This window comes from Rhinolophus hipposideros, assembly GCF_964194185.1.
Source record: "Rhinolophus hipposideros genome assembly, chromosome: X".
NCBI lineage: Eukaryota > Metazoa > Chordata > Mammalia > Chiroptera > Rhinolophidae > Rhinolophus > Rhinolophus hipposideros.
Window position 1 is genome coordinate 55,203,734 of NC_138046.1, and position 21,971 is coordinate 55,225,704.

At 41.1% G+C, this 21,971-nt stretch overlaps 1 protein-coding gene and 1 pseudogene across 2 annotated transcripts; both read left to right on the top strand.

Annotated features, from left to right (window-relative positions):
• The first annotated feature begins 2,469 nt into the window (after positions 1 to 2,469).
• Positions 2,470 to 6,811, top strand: TCEAL2 (transcription elongation factor A like 2). The gene is given in 3 exon segments (XM_081043571.1): positions 2,470 to 3,026; positions 4,360 to 4,860; positions 4,863 to 6,811. Coding segments are annotated over 3 exon segments (633 nt in total). The 5' UTR covers positions 2,470 to 3,017; the 3' UTR covers positions 4,986 to 6,811.
• Positions 5,962 to 21,735, top strand: LOC308495413 (ras GTPase-activating protein-binding protein 1-like; annotated as a pseudogene). The gene is made up of 2 exons (XR_013995418.1): positions 5,962 to 6,051; positions 19,357 to 21,735. The product of XR_013995418.1 is annotated as a ras GTPase-activating protein-binding protein 1-like (transcript).
• Positions 21,736 to 21,971: the final 236 nt, after the last annotated feature.

A 21,971-nucleotide genomic window follows, 5' to 3' on the forward strand; every position in this document is an offset into this window, starting at 1 on the left:
CCATGTACCAAAATTAATTCAAAATGGATCAAAGACTTAAGCATAAGACCTGACACAATAAACTGCATTGAAGAAAACATAGGTACTAAACTTATGGACCTTGGGTTCAAAGAGCATTTTATGAATTTGACTCCAAAGGCAATGGAAGTAAAAACTAAAATAAATAAATGGGATTATATGAAACTGAAAAGCTTCTGCACAGCAAAAGAAACTATTGACAAAATAATGAGGCAACCAACTGAATGGGAGAAGATTTTCACAAACAGTTCCTCTGATAAGGGGCTAATATCCAAAATATACAAGGAACTCATGAAACTCAACAACAAAAATACAAACAACCCAATTGAAAAATGGACAGAGGACCTGAAGAGACATTTCTCCAAAGAGGATATACAAATGGCAAATAGACATATGAAAAAATGCTCAACATCGCTAATCATCAGAGAAATGCAAATGAAAACCACAATGAGATATCACCTCACCCCAGTCAGAATGGCTTTCATCAACAAAACAAATAGTAACAAGTGTTGGAGAGGCTGTGGAGAAAAAGGAACTCTCATACACTGTTGGTGGGAATGCAGACTGGTGCAGCCGCTATGGAAGGCAGTGTGGAGGTTCCTCAAGAAATTACGAATAGAATTACCATATGACCCAGCAATCGCTCTCCTGGGTATCTACCCCAAAAATATAAAAGCATTTCTCTACAGAGACACGTGTACTCCAATGTTCATTGCAGCTTTGTTTACGGTGGCCAAGACATGGAAACAACCAAAATGTCCTTCGATAGATGAATGGATAAAGAAGTTGTGGTACATATACACAATGGAATACTATTCGGCGTTAAGGAAAGATGATATAGGAGCATTTGTGACAACATGGATGGATCTCGAGAGAATAATGCTAAGTGAAATAAGTCAGACAGAAAAAGCAGAGAACCCTATGATTTCACTGATATGTGGTATATAAACCAAAAAGAACAAGACAAACAAATGAGAAACAAAAACTCATAGACACAGACAATAATTTAGTGGTTACCAGAGGGTAAGGGGGTGGAGGGTGGGTGATGAGGGTAAAGGGGATCAAATATATGGTGATGGAAGGAGAACTGACTCTGGGTGGTGAACACACAATGGCATTTATAGACGATGTAATACAGAATTGTACACCTGAAATCTATGTAAATTTACTAACAATTGTCACCCCAATAAAATTAATTAAAAAAAAAAAAAAAAAAAAAAAAAAAAAGAAAAAAACAATAGAAACCAACTGTGAGAAAGTTCAAGTATTAGACAAACTAGACAAAGATTTTTAAAGCAACTGTCTAAAATATGCTCAAAGAGCTAAAGGAAAACATGGGCAAAGGACTAAAGAAAATGATGAAAAGAATATCTCAGCAAATATAGAATGTCAGTACAGAGACAGAATAGAGAGATAGAAAATATAATAAAAATTCTGGAGCATTTCACAGGGCCTCAGGGTCAGCCACAAGCTCTATAACTCCTGGAACCTCTGTCTGCGGAGGGGGCTCAGGCCCCACGTTTTGTATCCTAGGGGTAGGCCTGAGCTCCCCCAAGGCGTTTCGGAGCTGGGTGCTCCCCATCAATCTTTCTGATTTCTCTGTTTGATGTGTGGCTTTCGGCCTGGGGCCTGCTGAGTCAACCAGGGGACGTTGAATACTTAACTTCCACTTAACTTCCGCTGCAGTCTCCTTGGATCTTGATTCTCCTGGTCCAGGGCGCAGGGCTTGACCGTGGGGAGAGGGGGGCGTCTCTTTGAGCATACCGGAATCTTGCTAGGGGTGGGTGATACACCCTGGAGGAGAGGATCCTTCTTGGTTTGGAAGGTGGTCATGATGGCTACAACTGGGCTTCCAGCATCCTTTGACATAGCTAGCTGCTCCCTCCTGAGAGTGTTCTCTTTCTGTGGCTTCTTGAAATGAAAAGCTCACTAGAGAGGTTTGACAGCACATTTGAGCAGGCAGAAGAAATAATCATTTAATTTAAATGTTAGGCCATATTTAGGCCAGGAACAGGAAACTTGTTATCTTAAAAGCCACCTTGTCTTGCTTTGTACCTTGTACCTGCTGACTTGTGTTTGCCTTAGGCCTGGAGAAGCTGCCTGGAATGTAGAAACCATCTTATCCTGTCGTGCTTTGTACTTTGTCTCCTAGACATTGATCTATGCATCCAAGAAGTTCAATTTATCCAATCAGGATAAACTTAAAGAGATCGAAACCAAGACACATTATAGTCATATCCTCAAAACCAAATATAAGGCACTACACTGCAGCAACTGTAATGTTGGCAACTTTCTAGTTTTGGAGTAGGATGGTTGTTTCACAAGTGTGAAAGGGGAGAGGGAAGGGAAAGGAAGGGAAACTTAGGGAAGAGAAGGGGAGGAAAGAAGGACAAGCAGGGATTAATGATGGGATGTGCTGTGAACTAAGGATTATGATGAAGCTGTTCATCTGTGGTCCATGTTAAAAATGTTTTAATGCTTTCTGGTTTTAGCTGTCTGACAGTCTCTACATGAAAACAGGTCAAATGTTGGGGTGCAAGTTTCCAAAGTGGAGAGAGGAAAACGGAGAAGGCGAGAAGGAAGTTGTTGAAATCAGTTTGGAGTATATGGATTTCGAGGTCCCTCAGGGAGGACATTTTAAGCAGTGGTGTCCAATAGAAAGTTGGCAACCAGGGTCTGAGGCTCAGGGGAGGGAATAGCCTGGAGATACAGATTTGGGAATCATCTGTCTTAGAGGGAAACGAACAGAGCTCACCCAGGGAGGGAGAACATGTGGACTGAGAAGAGGGGAGGCCCAGGAATACTGCTACTCAAGGTGGCCGCGCAGCTTCCTGGCGGGCACCACCGCCAGGGCTCGGGTCAGGCAGAGCCGGTGTTGGAAGCCGGCTGTGGGGCTCCGTGGCTGAGCGCTCTTGGCGAAGTCGGGTACCCTCCTTGTGATCAGCAGCCACACCTGGCGAGAATGGGCATCTCACAGGAATGCTGGGCGAGGACTTGAGATGTGCCAGGTAAATACAGCACCTGCGGTCAGGAAGCCTCCCCTCCTGCTCTCTCGGTGACTCCTCCATTGCCACCACACCCGCACCCGGGTCGCCCCTGATGGGTCCTCGGGGATGGGGGTAAGGGGGAGCGGGTCCGGGGCTGAGCTCGGGTGACGCGGCGCTCACGTGACTGGCTGGGCGCCCTTGTGGGCTGCAGACCTGGCGCCCGCCCTGCGGTGCCGTCCTGGCGCCTACTGCTCCCGTCGCCCGTGTGGACCCAGTTCCCTGAGCTGCCCAGGCGGCCGGCGAGCGGGGAGCGGGCTTCCGCGAGCACCAGGACGCGCGGGCCTCCTCCGGCCCACAGGTCAGTGTGCAGTTGGGCGCTGTCGGCGCCCGGGCAGGGGAGGGGGTGGATGCGAGCAGGATCCGCGAGCAGCAGGGCGGGGATCGGAGGGGGGGAGAACGAGGGGTCCGGAGGTTAGGGACAAGGGGGTCAAGGCGCAAGCATGGGCAGGTGGGGAGGGAGCACCCCGCTAGAGACCCTGCCGCCTCCTCGGCTCCCCAACCGTGTGCCCTCTATCCATTCTCGAGCCTAAAATGGGGTGGCGCCCCCTAAAGTGCGACAGTGAAACGTAGGCATGTTCTGGGAATAACCCCCCTCTCACACACTGCGCCTATGAGGAAATATTGCCCTTCGAGAAAAGGGGGCGGGGGTGGGGCAGGTTGCCTGCAGGGGAGGGGGACACAGAGGCTCAGTAGTTTGGACAGCGTTCAGGCCTTAGGTCTGGTGGCTAAGGCCTGAAAACAGATATGGTGCCTGGGGTGCGGGTCGGGGGAGGTGAGGGAGGAAAATGTTGAGTGAGGAGAGCTGGGATTCAAGAAAGAGACCTGAGTCCCTGTGCATCCATGGAACTCCCAGTCCCTTCCCTTGTCTATCTGCACGTTTATGTGTCTGTTGTTCTCAGAATTGGGCTAAGCTAGAAAAGGAGGAGGAAGCTATCCAGAATTCTTGCTGGTCAGTGAAGAAGGAGTGTGGCTGGACAGGAACCCAGAGGGGTGGGGAGTGTGGGGGGCGTGTCCCAAGCAGAATTTGGTGCCCCACTGGCCACCTCCCAACACATTTACACACACTCCACCTCCCAGATCAGTGGCAGGGCCCATCAGAGAAATGGTTGACTCACATGTGTGGGAGGAATGGTGGGGGAAATGGTGGCTGAAGGCACACTTGGAGGACTGGGCCAGGTTAGGGGAACCCTGACAAGGGGCAAGATGCAAGTGTCACAGGCCTGCATTCTACCCTCAAGCTTTCAGTCTCCCTTGTCTCCTCTTTGTCTCCTCTTCCTCCCCACCCCACCCCCAGGACAGGAAAAGGAGGGGACATCTTAACATGGAAGAACTCTGCAATGAAAATGAAGCAGTGCCTGAGAAGCAAGTAAAGATGAAAAACCAAGAACAGCCACAGAATGTGGGAAAGCCAGCAATAGCTGGTTCTCTGGAAGACAAGAAGTTAGAAAATGAGGAAAAGATAGAAAACAAGGGAAAGACAGAAGATGAAGAAATACTTAAAGATAAGGAAGAGCCAGAGGAGGGAAAGCCAAAAGAAGAGGGAAAGCCAGAGAGCCAGGAAAAACCAAAAGAAGAAGGAAAACCAGCCAGTGAACCAAGGGCTGCAGGAAGGCGCCCAGCTGGGGATGATGTACCCAGGAAAGCCAAAAGAAAAACCAACAAGGGGCTGGCTCAGTGCCTCAAGGAGTACAAGGAAGCCATTCATGATATGCGTTTGAGCAATGAGGAGATGATAAGAGAATTTGACGAGATGGCTAGGGGCAAGGGTGAGGTGAAGAAAACCAGACAGAAATTGGGGGGAGAGGGGTTATGTGGATGGAAAAAAGTTTACAGAACCCCTACCACCTGAGGGTCCCAAGGGAACTCTGGGGGGTCCTCAGGGCCCCACAAAGGGGCTTTGAAGACATTCCTTTTGTGTAGTGTTCCGGCAGGCATTTGCCAGGCTCTGGGCTTTAACTTTATGCTAATACTTTGCTTTGGGTGTCAAATCTTGTTGCCAGCAGCCTTTTGACCCAACAAGAACACTCTTATCAGTAGGGAATTTTCACCCATGTGCACTGCAAAGGCATTATGATGCTTGGAAAAATAAAGCAGCTTATATCATCTACAGAATCAGTTCACTTTTGTAAAAAACGTAAATTTATATAGTACATCTACGCCCAAGAAAAATAGAAATTTTTTTTCACTAAAAGGTTAACAATGTTTCTTTATTATTTATTTTTATTTTTTATTATTTACTTTTTTAATTTATTGGGGTGACATTTGTTAGTAAAATTACATAGATTTCAAGTGTGCAACAATATTTTTTATGAGTTGTGAGATTGTGGGCAATTTATCTTCTTTGTGTATTTTCTACTCATCTGTTTATTTTTCCCTAAAAACCACACATTACTTTTCTCATAAAGAAATGCTAAAACACAGAAAAGGAAAACAATGCATAAAATAGCAATATAAAGAGAACTGTTCAGTGAGTTTTAAAGGCAGTGGAGACAAAATTCTTGTCAGAACTTAAAAATATGTAAAACTCACATTACCCCTAGGACTCATATCTAGAGGAATCAACCTGGTAGTTATAACAGATTCATTACTGTAAAGGACAGTCTTTTCATCTGTGCAATGGGGATCATACTTGCCTCACAGAATTACCGGGTGGATTAGATGAGGTACTGAATATAGGAGCTGTGTTGGGCTGGTCTCTCCACCTTTCCTCCTACACTAGCAGGACCAGAAACCCATCAGACACTTGAAGGAGGATTGAGGTACATCTCACCTGTGCCCAGGAATAAGTACAGGAAGCCAGAAGGTGGGTGTCACCCTCCACTGGATAGTCAGGTGTGCTGGGCACTCTGCTTCTCATGAGTCTTGTATCCTCTTAAGGCTCCCACTGCTGCTGATGGGCGGATATCCTCAAGGCGACAAAGCCCAGGTGATTTCCCTGGAGTCCCCAGTGAGCCCCAATCCTGCGCCAGCCATGACACCTATAGAAGTAAGGATAAATCTCTTTTCTTCAGACTTATGCTTACCCAAGTGGGTAACACCTCAATGATGTTTCAGCCTCTAATGGATTTCAGATTTTTTAGCAAACAATCCTTTCTGCATTTGTTTTGTAAGTGTGATTTTGCGTATCGTCATTTCTCCACCAGATTCAGTCATGGAAGGCTGGGATAAAATCTGAGTGGTACACAGTTTTTCTCATCTGTCAGCGCCTTGTCTGCTTGATTCCTCTTTCCCTAGAGGAAATGATCTCCTGGGAAATTCCTGCCAAGTCCCAGCTTACAAGGTTTTCACACCTACCTATACTTGTGGTTTTTCAGAGCATTGCTACTCGAATAGTAGTCCAGCTGCTATGGACCAGCTGCATCAGCATCACCAGAGAGATAGTTAGAAATGCAGAATTTCAGGTCTCCATTCCAAACCTACTGAATCCAAATTTCCATTTTAACAAAATCTGTAGGTGATTCCTGTGCCCATTAAAGTTTTAGATGCACTGGTTTATAGGGAGACTCTCCTCAGCCTTGTCACTCCCACTTTCACATGAAATATGTACCTAGAAGGATAAATACATGTGCTACATTAGATCACAAGTTTTTAAATAGACCTGTGTTTGTCAAACTGCAGTTCCACACCCCCTACATTAGTAGGGACTTAAACAAATTCAATGAGTCGACCTGCAATGTCTTCATGAAGTAGGGTAGAATAAAATTGATTAGGGCCAAATAGTAAATATTAGATTATATTGCAGTTAGGTAGGGTGAGTACTGTTTAGTGAAATTTGTGTTTCAGTTATGTATATATGTATGTTTGTACACCCTGAGTTGTGATAAAAAAAGTCTTTCTGATTGTGTGCTGAAGTTTTTGTTTCGTTTTGTTTTGTTTTTAATTGACACTGCATTAGACTCTGTTTCTCAAAGCACAATCTGACCTTTCCATCCTGGCACCTCTAATGCCGAGCACAATGCCTTAAAAGTAATAAGTTCGTAATTAATTTGTAAATAAGAACAGTTGAGTTAGAAGTTCTTGTCCCAGATCATTCCAGGTGTAAATAAATAACTGTACTCCTCTAGGAGGGTTTACTTGCAGTTCCAAACGGAAGATCATGTAGAAGAGTTTGTACTACAAATTTAACCTTATTTCATTTTATTAATGCATGCATGTTTTTAAAGTTTGCTAATCTTTCACATATCAGAATCACCAGAGGACTTTGTTGAAAATGTAAACTCCCGATCCCCACCTCAGATCCAATGAGTGGAGCTCTAGAATCCTCATTTTTAACAAACTTGCTAGGTGATTGAGATTCATATTAAAGGCTAATGTCCACTGACATATATTCATTATGATCTCAGTCATATTAAGTATAAAACACCATAAGGTAAGCAGAAGAAAAGAGTTACAATGTCTGTTTTGGGGAAGGGTAGGGGAGTTGCAGTCCTTTCTAAAGTACAAAACAAAGTTTGGAAGTAAGAATCCATAAGGGTAAGATTAATATATCTACTGAAGAGATCTTGAAAGTGTCTTTAGAGCAAATCACACCTATAAACAAAGGCAAGTTGAAGGCATATCATAATATGGTGTATTTCCTTTTCCAGATGCTATGATAATTATGGCAGCTAAACAGTTGCATTGCTAAAAAGATGCATGAGATCCCAAATGTCAATGCTTGCAAATCCATAGTTTAGTGCAGGGGGAAAAAATAGGCTTCAATACAGCAACAACATTAAGGATATGCCTCATAGCAAAAATCTGTGACGTAGTGAGAGGTCTGGAGAGGCTACATATGAGCTCCAGTTGTCCTCCCTCTCTATAAAAGCCCTCAAAATACACACTTCTTCTTTTGGATCAGGAACCACTGATATGTGCACCGAGTACATCAGAACCAGAGAGCACAAAATGGAGTCTCAGGCCAGGATTCTCACACATTGCTGGCTATGTAGGCATATTCTTGCTATGTAGCCAGCTTCAACAGCAGAGCTCTTGGTGAGAAGGTTCACCTAGATCAAATGCAAATGATTAATCTTGTTACCAACAAACAAAGCTGAAAAACTGGTACAATGCACCCAAAACTCCTCAGACCCATGGTTATAAAACAACGCTCTTATTATGTTTCATGTCTTTACCATGGGTCAGTGCCACACAGGTACATTTCTTATTTAGGTAGAACAGCTCAGAAAAATCCCAGTCCTGCTAGAATTAACTCTCTAAGAACACTGTACCTCCTACCCTCTTTACAATGTGACTAAAGCTGAATAGAGGTACCCTTTCTCAGCACAGGCACAATTCCCAGGGGTACTACTAACATGGCCCTTGTCCATGTGCTGGATCTCTCTCCATATTCCCATACAGATTCCCTCTCCACACCCCTCCACCCTTTCTGTATCCTGGGGATTCTGACTTGTATGGACTACATCAAAGGACTCCCTTGTCCTTTGGGAGCCAGCAGTGGACAATGTGATCAGGAAATTTTCCTCCTACCTTGTTCCCTGAAGTGTCGCAGGATGCTGACTGAGTTTCTTCTCCAAAGGTTCCTGGAAGATGGCCCTTTCCGGATAGGCTCTATATGTCCAGCTTTTAGTAACCCCTCTTTCCCTTTGTCCCTCAGGCCTAAGACTGATAATCCTACCTTTACTAGAAAAGGAGTGTTGCACTATCCCTTCTGGTGTTTCAATACCCTTCCCACATCCTTGTATGTGGTCCTTAAAACAATTATAAAATAAAAAACTTCTCTCAAACTTTCTAATGTGAATGCTCCCAATTTCCCACCATACACTTCTCAAATACAGTAGTAGATACCACAAGTTAACCCAGGAATTAGGTTGCTCATGTGAGGTGGGACAAAATCTCCTTACGATGGGGATGAGGAGAATGGGGAGCAGGTGTTAAGAGAGATTCAGTGGTACATGGCGTGTAGTAGTATCATACTTACTCAAATTAACACTACTGGTGGCATGGAATTAAGTACCCAAAGTTTTGGAAAATCAAGTGGCTGTGTCATTTAAGTACTGTGTCAAAAATAATTATCAAAAGGCTGTGAAGTCATCTGTGTTTATCTGATGGTCTTAAAGAGTATGCATAGGAAAAATAGGAAAGTAAAAGCTATGAGAATACAACAAAACACATATACAGAACCAGAAAGCCTGCATGGTATGCTTTAAGGAGTCCTTCATCTTAGGGCAGATAAAGCTGAGTACCAAGCCCATGTACTCATATTGTCACAGATTTCCATTGCTAATTAAGTGCTCTATCTGCTATGACTTTTTACAATAAAATAAGGGCACTAGTAGGGAAAGGGATACATAGGATAGGGTCATTTGTGCAGACATGCTCCGAGGCATTAAGAAATGCGTTGGTGAGATGGTTACCGGCATCCTTAAAGATTTCTGTGGGCCTGTACTCTGTAGGATGGAGACAATGGTGAAGAATGCTTCCGTGGAATTAGGCTACTTGGTCTTACTGTAAATGAAGGGATCCCAGAACGGTGGAGGTTAAATGATAGTACCCAATCATATGAGACAAGGTGAGTACAACTGTCACAATAAGCCACAGGTATGAAATGGTAATTAGAAGATGTTTGACTAACAAGGATCTGTGGTGATGGCTAATCAGAGAATTCCTATAAAATAAAATAATTGGGCATCCTATAGGATGCTGCCCAATATATTCAGGCAAAAAAAAAAAATCTAAGTCTGCTGGAACCTAATTTGAGATGCTGTAGTGGGGTCACTGAACTTCTTACCTAACTGAGGGTAATACAGGGTACTTCTAAGGTAGGACTCTGCAGCCACTGGAATATAATATGAATTTTCCACCAAACCTTTCCCAGGGAGACCTGCAGACACTTTTCAGGGTGACTGTGCACTAGGAAAAGGGAAATATCAAGACCATCTGGGAGTTATTAACTAAAGGCTCCAAACTGGTGCTAGTCTCTAGACTAAGGAACAGTGAAGAAAAAGGATAGACAATACAGAAAAGACTGTGAGAGGCTAATGGGCCATGGTGTGAAAAAAATTGAATTTATATGTAATCAAAGTCCCACAGGAAGAGGAGAGAGAGAATGGAGGAGAAACACTATGGAAAAATAATGGAGGATCGACTTCTGGCATGGCAGTATGAGGAGCACCACTGACCTGATTCTCAGTGTAAATCATAAAAATTATATTTAAAAAACCAACAAAGGCCATTAAAAGCATTTGGAAATGATCCTAAGGACAAACAGCTCATTAACAAACATCTGTTCAAGAAAATCTACAGAAATTCAGTAAGAAAGGTGAAAGAATGTAATATTTGAACCAAGACTGCTTCCTCCCCTCTTTCCAAGCTCAGTGAGGTGTATACTCCATTCCAGACTGCTGCAGCCAAAAACACAGGGATCCTTCTCCTGTAGCTCCCAGCCAGAGGACTTCCTTCACAAGAGGAGCAGTACTTTAACATTTATCATCCTTACCCTAGCTGCCTGTTGCTGAGACTAAGTCCTGGATGAGCTCAGTTGAAAAGTAGGGCTCCCTTCTGCCCAACCCCTACTTGTAGAACAGAGAATCTATCTCATGGTGTAATGAGAATACTGGGACCCAGATCGCCTTTGATCAAGCGTATGAGGCTGTCGACATAAGAACTCCAAACCTGTAGAAAAATTTTATAAGAGTTTATTAGAGTTTATTTGAGCCAAAACAGGAGATACATCTGGAAGCAAGATCTCAACAGACTGAGAAAATTGCTTTGGAGAATGACAGTTTGCAGTTTCTTTTATGTATTTGGAATTAAGTCGTGAACTAAGAAAGATTACATGAAGGTGGAAGAAAGCAAGGCTTGGCTTGGATTATAGGATAGTTAACAAGACTATGTGTCCTCTGAGGGTAGTTACAATTCCTACGGGTCTGAAAAAGAGGCGTTTCAAAGGCATGCTAACCTGGGTGCATGGAAAAAATGGACAGGGCTTGCTTAAGGCAAAGATAACTCTTTTTCTGAAGAAGTTATATGCTTGGGGTGTGACTACCCATCATGAACTGCTCAGTTAGGAATTCATGATCAGATCATCTGTTGAGGTTACTTTCAGTTAGATTTATTACAGCGCACCCTTTTCATACTCAAGGCAGTTGTACTATGCCAGGAAAGGCAAGCTGAGAGGCCCTTAGGCTGCTGCCCTCCTCCACTGAGGGCTCAGATCCTAGACAGGGGTAGTAGGCAGAAAGAAGCTTTCCACTGTCTCTACCCCCATTTCCAGAGCCCTTGCTCAGAGATTTTACCAGGAGGATAAACAAGTTATAAAATTGTTCCTTATTTTTTCCCAAAGGAACTGGCTTTTCTGTAACAGACGGTGAAGAATCTTAAGGCTAAAGACACTCTCAAGAAGAGTGATAGTTGTGGTGAAAAGAAATCTGGAGGATATTCATGGATCTAATGAATGTACAACCTAAACTGCAGGCTGTTTGTTTGTAGGAGAGACCTGAGGAATAAGACAGCTAGAGGAGCCCTCCTGGAGTCAGAACAAATATCATCATCAAACGCTGACCTCAGAAACTATTTCTTGGTAGGAGCCACAATTTGATTGGATTAGTTTGTAGAGGAATTTATCCCCTAGGGCACTGTTGAAAACAATAGAGCAATCAGCTGGCAATTAGTGGAATTTAACAGCTGGATATAGTTTGGAAAAGAGGGGGAATAAAGCTCTGTCAGGGCCACTGTTGTTCTAATATGACTGTGTTCATACCCAAAGTTCACCCATTGGAGGCTTAACACAGTGTGTATGTGTGTGTCGGTGGAGAGGTAGACTTTGCTAAAACAGGCCAACCAGTCACAAAGCAAATAAACAAGCAAATAACAATAACAAACTATGGCTGGGGAGAGTATCCAGAGTTGCTACAATATATTATCTAATATGTCCAGTTTTTAGCAAAAATTATGTGACATGCAAAGAAGGAGGAAATATAATCCATACACTGGAAAAAGAAGAGCAGGCCATAGAAACTGTCTGTGAGAGTGGTTAGATATCAGATATAACAGAAAAAGACTTCAAAGTTTTGTTTATATATTTATATATAATATCCAAAAGAAAATATCAATAAAGAGATAGATATTATTTAAAAAAAAAACACAAATGGAATTCTGGAGATGAAAAGTACAATAACCAAAGTAAAAATTCACTGGATGGCTCTACAATAAATTTGAGCAGCTAGCAAAACCATTAGCAACCTTGAAGTCAGATCATTAGAGATTATGCAAGCTGAACAATAGTGGGAAACAAGAATAAAGAAAATGAACAGAACCTCAGAGACATGAGGCACACCACTGTGCACACCAGCATTATGTGTAATAGGAGTACCAGAAAGAGAGGACAGAGAATGCATTTTTGGGACTACAAGATATAGAAATTTAATATATGTATAATATATCTGCCAATAGCAGCACAAAGGAAGTAGGTGGGAGCAAAGCTGTAATGGGCTAAAGAAATGACTACAGATGGCAAAGTAATAATTACAAGAATGTATTGTTGACTTTGCAAACTTAATTGATGTAAAATATAACAATAATAGTATAAAAGGGGGACAAGGGAATACAGTTATATAGCAGTAACATTTCTATATGTCACTGGACTTAAGCTGGTACGAATTTGAAGCTAATTATGAAATGTTAAAATGTATATAGTAAACCTTAGAGCAACCACTAAAAAGTAACTAAAAATATGGTTAAAAGGTATTAAGGTATGCCACATTTAAAAAATAACCATGGAACGCAAAATAAAACCATAAAGGAGGAACAGAGGAACAAAAAAACATGATAATAGGAAATAAGTAAAATGACAGAAGTAAATCCAGCTATGTCAACAATGACATTAAATATGAATGGATTAACAATCCAATCAAAAGACAGATGGTGTCAAACTGGATAAAGAAATATGATTCAACTATATGTTGTCTACAGAAGAGACACTTGATTGATTCAAAGATACAAATAGATTGAAAGTAAAAAGATGGAAAAAGATATATCATCCCAACAGCAACCACAAGAAAGCTGGACTGGAAATACTAACACAGTGCGCTGCCTATCCACAGTTTCACTTTTCCTGGTCACAGTTACCCACTCTCAACCATGGTCCAAAAATATTAAATGGAAAATTCCAGAAATAAATAACTCATAAATTTTAAATTTCATGCTGTTCTGAGTAGCGTGATGAAATTGCATGCTGTTCCACTCTGTCCCACCTGAATCATGAATCATCCCTTTGTCCAGGGTATGACTATGCATGCTGTATATGCTGCCAACCCATTAGTCACTTAGTAGCCATCTGCATTATCAGGTTGACTATGGAATATTGCAGTGCTTATGTTCAAGTAACCCTTATTTTATTTAATAACGGCCTCAAAACCCTAGTGTAGTGATACTGACAATTCGAACACACCAAAGAGAAGCCATGAAGTGCTTCCTTTAAGTGAAATGGTGAAAGTTTCCTACTATCTGTAGTTTCAGGTATCCACTGGTGGTCATAGAACATATCCCCCCCCCCCCATGAACAACGGGGTCTACTATATCAGACAAAAGCAACTGTAATACAAAAATTGTTACTGGAGGTAAAGAGAGACGTTGTATAATGATATATCAACCCATCAGAAAGATATAAAAATTTATAAACATATCTGCACCTAATAATTGATCACCAAAATCATGAAACAAAAACTGACAGACATGAAAGGAAAATAAACAATTCTAAACTAATAGTTTGAGACTTCAATACCACATTTTAAATAATGGATAGAAAAACTAGACAGAAGATCAACAAGGAAATAAAAGACTTGAACCACATTATGAAACAATCAGACCTGACAGATATTTATAGAATACTCCACCCCGCAGCAACAGAGTATACATGGAATATGGAGTATTCTACAACATAGATGATATGTTACACCATAAAACAAACCTCAATAAATTTAAAGGCTAAAAATAACATAAAGTATGTTTTCTAACCATAATGGAGTGAAATTAGAACTCTATAGCAGAGAAAAAAGTTGGGAAACTCACAAATATGTGAAGTACCACACTCCTAAATAATCAAGGGGTCAAAGAAGAAATCAAAAGGGAAAACATAACATATCAAAACTTATGGAATCTAACTAAAGAAAAAGATCTCAGATTATAACCTATTTATCCACCTTACAACACTGCAAAAAGAAGAGCAAATTAAACCTGAAGCAAACAGAAGAAAGGAAATAATAAAATTAGAGAGGAAATTAATGACATGGAAAACAGAAAAAAAGATAAAGGAAATCAGTGAAAACAAAAGCTGGTTCTTTGAAAAGATCAACAAAATTGACAAACTTTTAACTAGATTGACTAAGTAAAAAGATAAAAGACTTGAATAACTAGAATCAGAAGTGAGAGAGGACATTACTACCAACCTTACAGAAATAAAAAGGAATATAAAGCAATATTAAGAAAAATTATATGCCAACAAAAAAAGTAATCCTCTTTTTCAGACCCCTCAGAAGCATAACAACCCTCAAGAGAGCACATAATCTTGTTAACTATCCTGTACCCTGCCTTACTTTGTTCCATCTTCATGTAATCTTCCTTATATTCCTTAATTCCAAATGCATAAAAGAAACTGCAAAACAGTCATTCTCCAGAACATTTGAGATCCTGCTTTCCAGCAATTATCATCAATTTGGCTCAAATAAACTCTTATAAAAGTTCTCTACAAGTTTAGACATTTCTTACATCGACAATAGTGATAGAAAACTAATACAGATTTTGGCATTGAAAGTACCAAATACCTCAAAATGTGGAATTGGCTTGGGAACTGAGTAGTGGGAGGAGGCAGGGAGAATTTTAAGAAACATTATTGCTTTGAAACAACTGTAACTAAAAATATACACCTTAAAGACCCTGCTAGTATGGGTCCAGAAGGATGTGAAGAGCACGTTATTGGAATCTGGGGGAAGGAGATCCTTATATACAGTAGCAGAACGATTAGTGAAATTATCTCCCACAGTTAAGTGAAAGCAGAACTTGTAAGTAATAAACTTGGTCATTTAGCTGAGGAGGTTTCTAAGCAGCGTGCTGAGCTATGGCCTGGTTTCTTCTTACTTTTATAGAAAAAAAATGTGACAGGAGAGAGACAAATTGAGGAAATATCTGTTAAACAAAAAGGAAATAGGGCTTGATGATTTTGGAAATTCCCATCCTAACCAAATGGCACAATACACTAAAATTAAGAGATAACATCTGAAACTATGACATTGAGAAATAGCTGAGGGTGTGGCTGGTATAATCCTTTGCTGAAACCTCAAAAGATAATGTCAGAATATTCAGTCATACAAAGTCATTTTTGAGAGAAAAAATTATGACTCACATATTAATTCAACCAAACCTGACAGCCTCTAGGAAGCTTCAGGGGTCTAGAGGTCAGACAAAGAAGTCAGAGATTTTAAGCATGAGAAGGACTTAACCTGCCACTGCTGGCTTTACAATGGAGGGCACCATGTGGCAAAGAATGAGCAAATCATTTAGGAGCTGAGAGCAGCCATACTCAGGCACCTCAGCAGGAGCCAAAGATAAAGAAAAATGGTCTCAGAAATGTTTGTGAGTATGTATTTGTCCGACGGAGTAAAACCCAGTGCAGTTTGTCCAAGAATCACAAGGTACTAAAGTAAATTATATCAGCAGAAACACTGTCAGCTTCAAATGAACGACCCAGAAAGAGTACAAAATGAAAGGAGGATGTCAGACCCCCAAAATTGTCCAGGTAGGAAGCAGCCTGATAAGACTGCTTAACTGGGAACACATGTTACCTTTGATAATTAAGGAAGGCTGAATCAAAGGACAGAACCAAGAGATCAGAATACAGAGCTGATCGTTCAGAGGACAGAGCCATGAGTACAGAGGGTGAAGCTGAGAGTTACAGAGGATTATTCCCCGGCCTTGAAACCTAATAATGGCAGAAGTCCAGCTGTTTTGGGCTAATGACCCCTTTTTATCTTCCATTTTAGCCATTTTTTGTCTATAACTGTTATCTCGTGCCTGTCCAATTATACGCTGGGAGTTTGGTGGGCAGAGAACTTTTGTCTTTAGTTTCACAGGTCAACAGATGGAGAGGAATATCTTCATGAAATGTACTTAATGGATTATCCACAGGATCCTCACCCACATCTGGTTGAAATGATTTAGATGATAAGGTTTTGATTTTTGAGCTAATGCTGTAATGGGATGAGATTCTTGGGAACGCTGTGAAAAGGTGAATGTGTTTTGCATTTGGCAAGGACATGGATCTTTGCGGACCAGAAGGCAGACTGTGGTAGGCAGAATTTTAAGATAGCTTATTAAATTATCAGTTGGTGGTGTATACACACTTTTTCCCCCAGTTATTTAATCAAACACTAATCCATGTGTTTCTGTGAAGCCATTTTGCAGATGTAGTTAGGGTCTCAAGTCAGTTGACTTTAACATAGGAAGATTATCTGGGTGGGCCTGACCAAATTACATCATCCTTTTAAATAAGGGGTCCAGAGTAAGAGACAGAGAAGTCAGAGATTAGAAGCATGAGAAAGAGTCAATGTGATATTGTTGACTTGAAGATAGAGTGAGCCTCACACTAAAGAATTCAAGTAGCCTCAATGAGCTGAAAAATATAGGTCCACAGTCCCACAGCGGCAGAGAATGGAATACTGAAAACAACCTAAATGAGTTTAGAAGCAGATTTGTCCCCAGAGCTTCCAGATGAGAATTTAATCTGGCTGACATCTTGATGTCAGCTTTCTGAGACCCTGAGCAGAGAACAAAATCTTGCTGTGCCAGACTTCTGACTTACAGATGTATGAGCTAATAATTGAATGTTTTGTTAATTTGCTAAGTGTGTGGCAATGTCTTGTGCAATAATAAATGATTACATCATGGGACACAAACATCTGTACTATTTGTGCCTTTTATGAAAGGTCCATCTACAAATCTATTCCTCAGATTTCCTCATCATTAATTTTCCAATTTAATTCTCTCCGAGTCCCTGACTAATCATTTAATCATTGCATATGAGTGCAAGTAGATCCATACCTACAGCCATTATGGGTTGTATAGTACAAAGAGCACAACCATATGAACCACACAAAAGTCTATTCACTGGTAGCATGTTTCTTTTTTCACTAGTTTTCTGAGTCATTCCTGAGAGGGGCTACAGTGCAACTGACATCCACTTGCACCTACTATCAACGTATTAAGAAGATTCATCCATGAACTGGACCATTGTTTTATCCATCTTTTTCTAACTGGTCATGAGGAACTCCCCATGAGGCCATCCATATACGTTGGTTGAGAGAGAGACAATGAAATAGCAGGAGTAGGTATCATGTAATTTACTTGTGTCTTCTTGACTCAGGCCCAGTCTTTTAAATCCATTTGCAATTAATGGTAGAAAGCTGGTACTCACACCAAAAATTATTATTCAACAGAGTAGATTAAAACAAATTTATACTGGGCGTCTCATTTGTGAATAAAATTAATACCTCATAATTAGGTGCTAAGTCTTTGTGAGGATCTGGTAACAACCTAGGAGCAACTTCTCAAATGGAGACTTGTTTCCAAGAGAAAAGGGCACAGTTTTGCTCTAAAACCCTAGGGGTGTGTATTCTAATCCTATTATGGGCTTTCTAAAGCTTCACAGACTCTGTCTAGCAGAAATACAATTGAATCTGTGGGCTAAATTGAATTATGAGGCTAAAGTGTCAGAGAATCTTGCACCATAGTCTTGACCTACTGTAGATCGTTTTCTTATTCTGGGTACCACTCAATACTGGAAATCATGTAGAATTCAAACACAAAACCAGTATGATATATGTTGTCTCTAAAATCTAAGGCCTTGATTCCCACAGGCTAAGTGAAGAAAGGTCTTCTGAAGGTATAGCAACTGCTATCCCTCCAGGGAAGCCCCTCACCCCTGGCCTCCCACCCTGGCAGGCACGCTTCTGTCGCTTTGTGAGTTTGTGCTCCTGTGGCAAACACAGAGCCCTGTACTGGGTCCCTTTACAGCACAGATTCCGCAGTTGTTGTTTCACTTTGCAGATCCTGTCTTCCTGGGGTTCAGTTCTACTCTGTCCAGCCCAGGAGCTCACTTTGGTGCTGCTGAATGTATATTCTTTACTAATGGCAGCTCTGGCTGTGAATTGCAGTAGGCCCTGTGCAATTTGTGAAGCCCATGACTTCCCAGTCCTTTTGGAATTGTAAATAAACCTTGTTAGACAATTTAAGTAATTTGTCCATTATTTATGTAGACAGGGGCTAAACTTGGAGAAAAACTTGAGGTTCCTGAATTAGTCATTATTATTTACACTTTTATTAAGTACCTACTCTTTGTTAGGTACTATCCTGGGCACTAGGGATACAAGTATGCAATGGACTGGATATGCTTTGAGATGCAGAGTCCAATGCAGTGTTTCTCAATTTTTTTAAACTATAGACCACAGTTTGAAATAGATATTTTCATCACAACTCATGGTGCATACACATATACATAAATAACTGAAACACAGATTTCACAAAACAATACTCACCCTAGCTACCTGTAATGCAATTTTGTATTTTCTATTTAATTCTATTCTACTCTATTCTATCTTGTTTCATTAAAAAATTGCTAGTCTTGACTGACTGAACTAATTTCAAAGCCTAACGCATGGGAGAGGGGTAACTGCGGTTTGACAAACATGGGTCTTTTTGCTAATCTGTTAAGTCTTATATGGTGCATATATTTATCCTTTCAGGCACATATTTTATGTGAAAGTGGGAGTGGGGAGCCTGAAGTCTCCCTCTAAGCCAGTGCCTCCTCAAACTTCAATGTACGTAGGAATCACTCGGGGATCTTTTAAAATGAAGATTCTTAGTGGGTCTGAGGTAAGATCTGAATTGTGCAGTTCTAATTAGCTCTGTTGATGCTGATGCCGCTTGTCCATCCACCACCTGTTGACTAATACCATAAGGATCTAAAAATCAAATATGTTGATGGGTCTGCTAAACTGCTAAAGTGGGGCCTGACAAGAATTTCCTGGAGGAGCGAACACACACACACACACACACACACACAGGCACACACACCAGCCAGCCAACTTTTTTCTCTCCTGGAGAGGGGCTTTGGCTTGGCCGGGACTAGAGGAGGCTTTTATTTAGTGGTGGGGGTGACATGAAAGTGAGATAAGAATTTTTCGACCCAGGAAGCAGAAGTGCTGCTCCTGGGTTTTACAGGGAGTAAAGGAGGAGCAGTGCTGCATGGGTAATGAGTGATAATAACTAATGTTTTTTCTAATCCCTCATTGTGTGCCAGGCACCGTACTGAGCAACTTGTGTGCCTCTCATTTACTCCCACAAGGACCGATGAGATTGAATTGACCAGAGCAATGGTTGTGGAGAAGCCTAGTCCCCTGCTGGCGGGAATTTGTCAGACAGTATTACACACTGCTGAACCAGGCCCCAGACACGCTCCACAGATTTTATGGAAGGACTTCTTCTTATGTCCATGGGGGATTGGATTCAAATGGAAAGCCAGCAGATGCAGTGTACAGACAGAAAGAAGTCCATAGGAAAGTGATGTCACAAAACTTCACAAATAGCCACGCTAAGATCTGCCATGTTGATGTTCATGCCACTTTGAATGATGGTGTGGTGGTCCAGGTGATGGGGTCACTCTCTAATAACAACTAGGCTTTGGGGAGATTCATGCAGACATTCGTCTTTGCTCCTGAGGGCTCTGTGGCAAATAAGTTCTACGCTCACAATGATATGTTCACAATGATACCAAGATGAGGTCATTGGTAGCTTTGCCACTGAGCCTCAGGGTCTGAGGAAGCAGTAGAGGCATCTGAAGACAGACAGCAGACACCGGAGGTGGTATCCGATGATTCTGGAACTTTCTATGATCAGACTGTCAGCAATGACTTGGAAGAGCCTTTAGAGGAAATTTGCTGAACCAGAGCCTGATCCTGAACCAGAACCGGAGAAAGAACCTGTATCTGAAATCCAAGCACCTACAGACATAGCTCAGACAGTACAGGAAGACGTGAGGACATTTTCCTGGGCATCTGTGACCAGGAAGAACCTTTCACCCAGTGGAGCTGTTCCAGTTATTGGGATAAGATAACACCTCATGTTTTTCAAGTACCAGCTTCACAGCCTTTCCAAGAATCTAAGCCTGAATCTCAGATTCTACCGCAGAGGCCTCAGAGGGATCAAAGGGTATGAAAACAACAAATAAATAAGTATTCCTCCCCAGAGGGGCCTAGACCAATCCATGAGGCTGGTGATGTTGAACCCCGAAGAATTGTGACACCCTGACAGTCACCAACTTTTCATTGGCAATCTACCTCATGAGGTAGACAAATCGGAGCTTAAAGATTTCTTTCAAAAATACGGAAATGTGGTTGAGCTGACATTAACAGCGATGGGAAATTACCCAATTTTGGTTTTGTGTTTGATGATTCCAAGTCAGTTCAAAAGGCCTTTAGCAACAGGCCCATCATGTTCAGAGGTGAGATCCATCTGAATGTAGAAAATTCGAGCTGCTTGAGAAGGGGACCAGAGAAATAACTGCCTGCAGGGACCTGGAGGGCCCTGAGGTGGGCTAGGTGGAGGCCTGGTGCAGAAACCAGGATTGGCAATAGGAAGGGGAATTGCTCTTCACTGATCTTCACATGCAGCAATTTAAATTTCCTGCACTTGCAGAATGGTGAATTTCTTTAAGCACCCTTTGGTATCTTACAGTATGAACCTGGTCTCCTACAAACTGCTTAAGTATATACAATTTTACTTTCTGTGTTAATGGTGTGTGTTGCCTATCTCTCTCTTCCCTTTCTTCATCTTTTAGCCATTCACTTCCAATTTTGTGGAAGATATTTTAGGAAAAATGGATTTTTAAAGAAGGAGAAAAAAAGGCTGAATTTCCTTGCTTTATTTTGCATATACAGAAGGGATTTTTTTTTCAACAGCCATTTCTCCAAAGGAACGTGTCTTGCTTATTACTGACATGTGGTATGTTTCATTCATTGGGATATTTCTTATTTATTTCCTACATGATTCAAGAGCCTTTGAGAAATACGGGATTTGATAAACATTGACGGAGGGAAAAACCCAAATTGTTTCTTCTTTGAGAGCTATAACTACCTTCTGGTATGGAGAAACTGCCACTGGAAAAAGTGACAATTTTGATTTTTGATGGTCTTGTTAAAAACTGAATAAAAGGTGTTAGTAGATGTTTTTTTCCTTTTGATATGCAATCACAAAACAATTCTAAAACTGACTGTACTTACCACTGAAATTTAAATTGTGAGATAGTTTTTAAATGTCTAGAGTGCAACTGATGAACTTTTCTTGAATTGTTAGTTTTTTTGTGAAGTAGAGTTTTTTTATGTTTAATTTGTATTTGTAAAACAAACAAACAACAAAAAAACAACCAATACCACCACCACCCCCAATCCGAATAACACAAAACCAGAGCAAAACTGCCTTCTATTTATCTTTGATTCCAGTATTGGCAATTGTTTAAAGAAAAATATATATTTTTAAAGAGTCTAAATTTGTTTTTTGGGAGTTGTTGGGAATCAGAGTATGTTGGGACTCAGAGACTCCCTCTCTTACCTTGTACGTCTTCTGTTCACTTGTTATACCTTATTCTAAAACTGAGTTTCAAACTGGAATGCCTTCAAGGACAGATGCTTCTTTAGAGGTCCTTTGACTTAAATAATTCAGTATTTGTATTAAGTTTTATTTAGGTGTCTATTCAGAATCCTAATCATAGCCCATGAGAAAGAATGTGATTTTAGTAGTGGACTTTGGTGATGTTCTTGAGTGTCTGCTAGGTTTTTTTTCTCCTTTTAATCACAGCCATATAGTAAATTTTCCATTTTGCCATTGTTCTCTTTTATTGATGGGTATGCAGTGGGTGTT